This window comes from Solanum pennellii, chromosome 6 (assembly GCF_001406875.1).
Source record: "Solanum pennellii chromosome 6, SPENNV200".
Classification (NCBI taxonomy): Eukaryota; Viridiplantae; Streptophyta; class Magnoliopsida; order Solanales; family Solanaceae; genus Solanum; species Solanum pennellii.
In genome coordinates this window covers 41,324,004-41,330,361 of record NC_028642.1, presented here as the reverse complement: position 1 = coordinate 41,330,361, position 6,358 = coordinate 41,324,004, and the positions used below count along the sequence as shown (strand labels likewise).

Sequence of the window (6,358 nt, the reverse complement as noted above, 5' to 3'; positions counted from 1 at the left end):
ATTGTTAGTGAAAAAACTTACAAGATAATAAAATTGCAAGATTACAATTGAAAATAAAATGAAGAAAGTAATCTCTTCAGGCTGAGGCGCGGATATCTCGCTCTCTTTAAGGAGATTCAAGCCCACTGCAGCAAATGTTTTCACCGGTCCAGCAGTAGTCCTCTTTGACTTGTCCCCTCCAGGATACAACAGCCTTCACAAAGTATAACTCAACAACTCTGGACAAGAGTTGAGTCCAAAGCTCCACAAAAAAGAACACCTCCCTTCAACTAATAAGAACTCTCTTTTAGACTAACTCTTTAACTCTTTGTTTTCTCTTATGAATTGTGTGTCTCTAAAACCAAATGAAGACTACCACTATTTATACTACAAGAAGTCTTCCTAGCAATGAATAGGAAGATAATGGAGGTAGTAAATAGTGAAGATAATGGCCTTAGGAGTTTCATAGGTTACAATGGGAGTTACATAGGTTACATAAGTTACAACGGGAGTTACATAGGTTACATAGGTTACAATGGGATTTACATAGGTTACATAGGTTACAAAGAGTAATGGAGGAATTAAGAATGAAATACATTGATGGATAACCAATGCTAATGGATGATGCAGAAGTTATCCATTCCAATGTTCATTCTTATAACTCCAAAATAAAGCAATTTAATATGTTAAATATTAATATTAAAATGCTAATAACCTAACACTTACCATTGAGGATTAAGCTTGTACTTGAAGGTTGTTTAGAACCTTCTCCAAATTGAAGGTGCTTCGGATTGAAATATTAGAATTTCGAATCAAGTAGCTACAATGAATGATAGTTTTTGTATATTTCTTTTACCTTTTGTTATTAATAGATAATCTCTCTATTATTAGGGTTGTGTAATTTATGAATAATTAACCTATAATTGGTTTCTGTTTAATTTCTTTAAAATTAAAATGATATGGGTTCAAATATATATATACATACACACACACACATACACACACACACACACACACACACACACACACACACACACACATATATATATATATATATGAGAAAAAAGAAGCCAAAAATTTGCAGATAGGAGGCCAGTGCAAATTAACCAGGTGAAGCATTTTCATTGACTTCCCATTGCAGTCTATGTATCTGAGTTATCTTGAGCACACCTCAACTAATTCCATAAAATACTTAATACCTCCCCTAGCACAGGTATCAGGCAACTTTGTCTAGCAAGACTTAGACAGATGGGAAGAAACCACCTAGTGCTTATTTGTCTTCGCTGGGATTTGAATCTGAGACTTCATGGTTCTCAACCTACTTCATTGACCACTGGGGCACACCCTTGGATGCAAGCTAATCCTCGTCCTTGTCAACAGATCAATAATTGCGCATACATGTAAGTAGTCCAATTGTTATTAACTAAACTTGAACTTGGAACTGAGTATAACTGGACCAATTGTTGTTAATTAAAGCCTGAACTTGGAACTAAGTAAATTAATCCAATTGTTGTTAGTGACCAGCACCCAGAAGAATTTAGCCAAAAGACTACATGTCATATTCAAGATTAACAGAAAGATTCTCAATGATTTTAAAAACAGTAAAGAGGTTTTATTTGTTTGAAGAAAAGAGACAATGATGTTGATGGTATGGTGATTAATGATATGGACTGCTCACTAAGTAGTAAAGCAAATGAAGATACAAAAATCAGAAAGCTTACTTAGTTGCAAAACTAACTATTAACATGTGATGTTACCTTGATCCGCTCATACTCCCTCACAGCAGAACTTTTGGCATCTTCAGTAACTCTATGTGTTTCCTTGAGCTCTTCTATTTTGCGAATTCTGGCCCTGTCCCCACCAAATATCTTAGACGCGGCAGCTTCAAGTTTTTCGATCCTCGAATTTAGTGATGACAGCTCAGACAACAATGTCTGTACTGTCAAAAGAGCACTTGACCTATCGGAAAATGCATTGTTCACAGCTAACATCACTCCAAGGTATTCATGGAGCTTATCCTGCAACATACCGACACTTGAATGGAAAATAAGCAAATGTAAAGACTACTGTATCAAAAACTTTTCAAAATTAGTAAAGCACAATTAGCTATGATGTCTCCAAACATGTCTGATGAATGTCAGGTAAAATTTGTCTGATCAAGTATATTGGGTGCATCTTTATGAGTCAGCTTTCATGCTACTAAGAACTTACCAAATGTTTGACAGTTTGTGCATTTAGCTCCCTATATAGTCTGCTTGCCTTAACAGAAGCAGTTGCCACATTCTTCATATCTGCAGCCCTTGTTCTTTGTGAATCATAAACAGCTCGCTCCGTCTCAAACTTTGTTAACTTGACAAAAGCTAGGCCCATTTGGCCCATGGTTTCTCCAATATCCTGCTGAGCTTTTACAAGTGCTTCGGCCTGAAGAAAAATAGGAATAACTGCTCAGTGCCAGTAATGGCAAATACCTTTCTCGGCATAAGACTACTGAATAGCTCAAATGAAGATATTCATGCTCAGTCTAAGAAATTTACTGCATAGAGCACAGACGGTACTTTCATGAAAGTCTCAAGATAATGCGTACTAAAGTAACTAAACCCACCAAGTGAACTTACATTTATTAAAACTGAAGAGGACCAGTAATAATGTGCATATTGAACAAGCATAAATGACCAACTTTATGATACTGCTATAATAATCAGTTAGATGTGAACATGACAACTCTTTACCGATCCACATTCTAAAGAAGAACAAGAACAAACAGGAAAAGAAAATGTTTTCCGAAAGATATTAACCTGCTGAGACACATTGCTGAGCTGCTGCTCAAAATCATGCAACTTCTGCTTCTTTTCCAATAACTCCTTATCCTCCTCCACTACAGGTGGCTTCACACCACCCCAATCATTAGACACAGATTGTTTCAACTCCCTAAAGATTCTCAACAGGTCCCTACCTCCCTTGGCAGGCTGAGCCACCTCATTGGCATCCACCATTCCCCCTGCTGTCTCACCAAAAATCTGCTTGGGTAACTGCACTGCCCCATCCAACATCCTGGATGCCACATCTGTTGTCCTCACCAGCGGAAGCTTCCCATTCGCCTCCAAAAACATTCTTAGCTCCTCACTCCTCCTTATCACAGGATGCGCAGCTAATCTCCTGAGGTACTTCTCCAGTGCTGCTCTCCTCTGTTCCACAAATTCCTGTTTCTGCATCACCTGACTCTCAACAACACTCTTATCCGGTCTTATCGGAATGAAAAAACCTCTATACGACTCAGCTAATCGGTCGGACAAAGTGACCACATCTCTAAACCTCCTCCTCACACTAAATTCAGTTCCATCAAATTCCGGTAAATTCGTCCTGGTAGTAATTAGGTAGGTTACATAAGCAGTCCCCCCAGGAACGAGAGAATTGGACAACTCTTGCTCTTTCTGTGGATCGGAAACGGTAATGGTCAAAAAGTCGTCGGAGGATGGAGGTGAAGAAGGAGAAGCGATAGAGTGATCATGAGCGCCGTTGAGTTGAGGAGAGGAGTGATCAGCGTCAAAGGATCTGAAAATAGCCTCAGCATAAGAAGGAGGTTCGAGGATGGAATTGAAGGAAGAATTAGGGGTTTGACCTTGGTCAGTAGGGATTTCAGCGAAAGGAAGAGATGATGATGATGAAAGTGGATCGGAGAAAGGATGAGAAGTGCCGTTGGGAGAATCGTCGTCGAGTACCAGGGATTCCATCTCCTCTTTGGATGCATAAAGGTGGGACTCTTGATTCTCATATCCCATCATGTTTACTGCCGGAATACTGACTGAGATGAGAGAGAGAGAGAAGAGAGTGAAGTTCGCCGGGAAGAAGGAAGAGTTGTTACGGCAAGGGAGATCTAAGTCTGTCGACGGTGAGACCAAAGCCTGAAGTAGAAGCACGTGAACAGCATGTGTCGATAACGCATACCAGTTGAACTTGTACTACATTTTAGCCACATCTCTAGTAGGACTAGTTTTGGATTTAATTTGAATACTTGTTCAATTATAACTCTAATCTCTGTCAAAAAAATAAATTACAATTCTAATCACTACCTAACCTAACATCAATAATGAAATTTTATTTAATTACTAATTTTCATTTTAAAGAATACAAAAAATGAAAATGGCTAGATGAAAATTTTAATTTAAAAATACAATATATAATATGATAATTTAAATACAAGTCAACAATACAATACATAATATAATAATTACATACATGACAACAATACAACACATAATATAATAATTTAAAGACAAGATAAAATACAATACATAACATAATAATTAATTGATCACAATAATAATTTAGTAATTCGGTAAGTCATTGATCTAGCACAATTCGGAAAAAAATTAAGATATTGATTTCAAAAATTGTTGCGATTGTGATTGTGATTGCGATTGCGATTGTGATTGTGATTGTGATTGTGATTGTGATTGTGATTGCGATTGTAACTGCGGTTGTGATTGTTGATTTCTTTTTTCAAGTATTCGTTGTTGTTCTTGTTGCATGTAATCACGAACATTTAGATCACTAACACTTTGTTTGGATCATTCTTACCCATTGTTTCATAATGTATTGTATTGTATTGTACTATCTTGTACTGTATTGTATGGTGGATACAATGTTTGGCTAGATTGTATTGTTTGTTGTTTAGTAAAATTTTAATTATTTGGTTCGATTGTATCGTACTGTATTGTAATTTTTAAGTTTACTTAAATATCCTTAATTATTCTAAAATAGTATGTTTGACTAGGTTTAAATAATTAAGGTAAAGGATTAAATAGTATTTTGATATATTATGTAAAAATATAATTGGAAAAAGAAATTAAGTAACAATAGGAACACACCAAATTGATTTTTTTCATAAAATAAGGTTTTCATTGTTACGTAACAACGAAATTTATCAATACAATACAATACATTTTAAGTAACAATCAAACATTGTAGGTATAGTAACGATACAAGACAATACAATCGATAACAATGATCTAAACATAGTGTAATAGTTTCTCAATGCACCAGTTCAAGATGTCGTAGAGGCTCCAAGTCCAACTATAGAAGTGGTGGTAGATGAAAATCTCCGGTTTCAATAATTTTTAGCTAGACATAAAAAAATTAAGGACAAAAATGCTCATTTTTATCTCCGTAATGCATTATTGAGCATTTATTGGAGCAACGTAATAATTTTAAAAATTGAGTGTTTATGTAATTGTATGTCACTTTTATTTGAATTTGCCCTCCTAATTTATGTAATAATATTTTCTTGCAATTTATGTTCTTTAAAAATTTAAGATAAAATATAATTTTATATCACATTAAAAATTATATAAGGTAATTATTTAGGAAAAAAAATAAAGAATTTATATTATAAAATAAGAAAATAAGAATGAAATAGAAATAATAATATAATATTGAGGAGAGAGAAAAAGATTAATTTTTAGAGAATAAAATAGAGAATTGGGTTGGAGTTGATTCACTACAACAAAAATGACTATTAGCGGCATTTAATTCTTAACTGTTGCTACATATTTAGCGGCAATTATCACTATTTGTATATGTCTTTAAAGCCTTTAGCGAAATTGGTTCTAATGTCACTTAACTAATACCGGTAAAGATTTTAGCACCCTTTATTAGTGTCAATATTTAATGCTGCTAAAAGTTGTTTTTATTGTAGTGATTGTATGAAAAAATAGACAACTCTATATTTGGAGAGTAAAATAGAGGATTTTGCCCTGAGTCATAATTTTATCTAGTCCAAATACATAAGCAGATCTCTAAACTTGTTGGGTTTTTTTCCCTTAGATACCTCAACTACGTCATTTTCCTATTGAATCATTGAACCCCCATAATTTGTTCCGTTTAAACAAACATCGTTGTCTGATGTGGAACCAGATTTGTGAGGGATATTGATAAAGGATACATATGTTGTTCCGCAACATTGTGTATTACTTAAGTCATTTGAACACAATAGGAAACAAATGAGACTAACACGGTTTCTCTTCATTCCTTCAATCAAAATTATTACAATTTGAACACAGTTGAAGACATTTACAATAGAAAAGCCGATCAAAATCAACCAAAAGTGTTTGAAAGGAACAAATTATGGGTAGTTCAATAATTCAATAGAAAAATGACATAGTTGAGGTACATGAGGAAAAAAACCCAACAAATTTAAGAATCTATTTATGTATTTGATATTTTATCTATGTACATTGTTTCGAATAATACATAGGATATGAATCCATTTTCACATTTTTTACAAGTATCTATAAATATAATTCATAAATTAGTTTGAAATTAAATCAAAGCATGCAGACATTTATCATATTATTAGCCTCTTCAACTTAAATTTTATCAG

General features: G+C 34.2%; 1 protein-coding gene across 1 annotated transcript in view; it reads right to left on the bottom strand.

Annotated features, from left to right (window-relative positions):
* LOC107023406 (sorting nexin 2B-like) overlaps positions 1–3,970 on the bottom strand; it is an 8,417-nt gene extending 4,447 nt beyond the window's left edge. The window contains exons 1-3 of the mRNA XM_015224095.2: positions 2,775–3,970; positions 2,191–2,400; positions 1,737–1,997 (exon numbers count right to left, since the gene is read on the bottom strand). Of these exons, the coding sequence (XP_015079581.1) occupies positions 1,737–1,997; positions 2,191–2,400; positions 2,775–3,761 (1,458 nt within the window). The 5' untranslated portion in view covers positions 3,762–3,970. The remainder of the gene's footprint in view (positions 1–1,736; positions 1,998–2,190; positions 2,401–2,774) is intronic.
* Between the last annotated feature and the right edge of the window lie 2,388 nt (positions 3,971–6,358).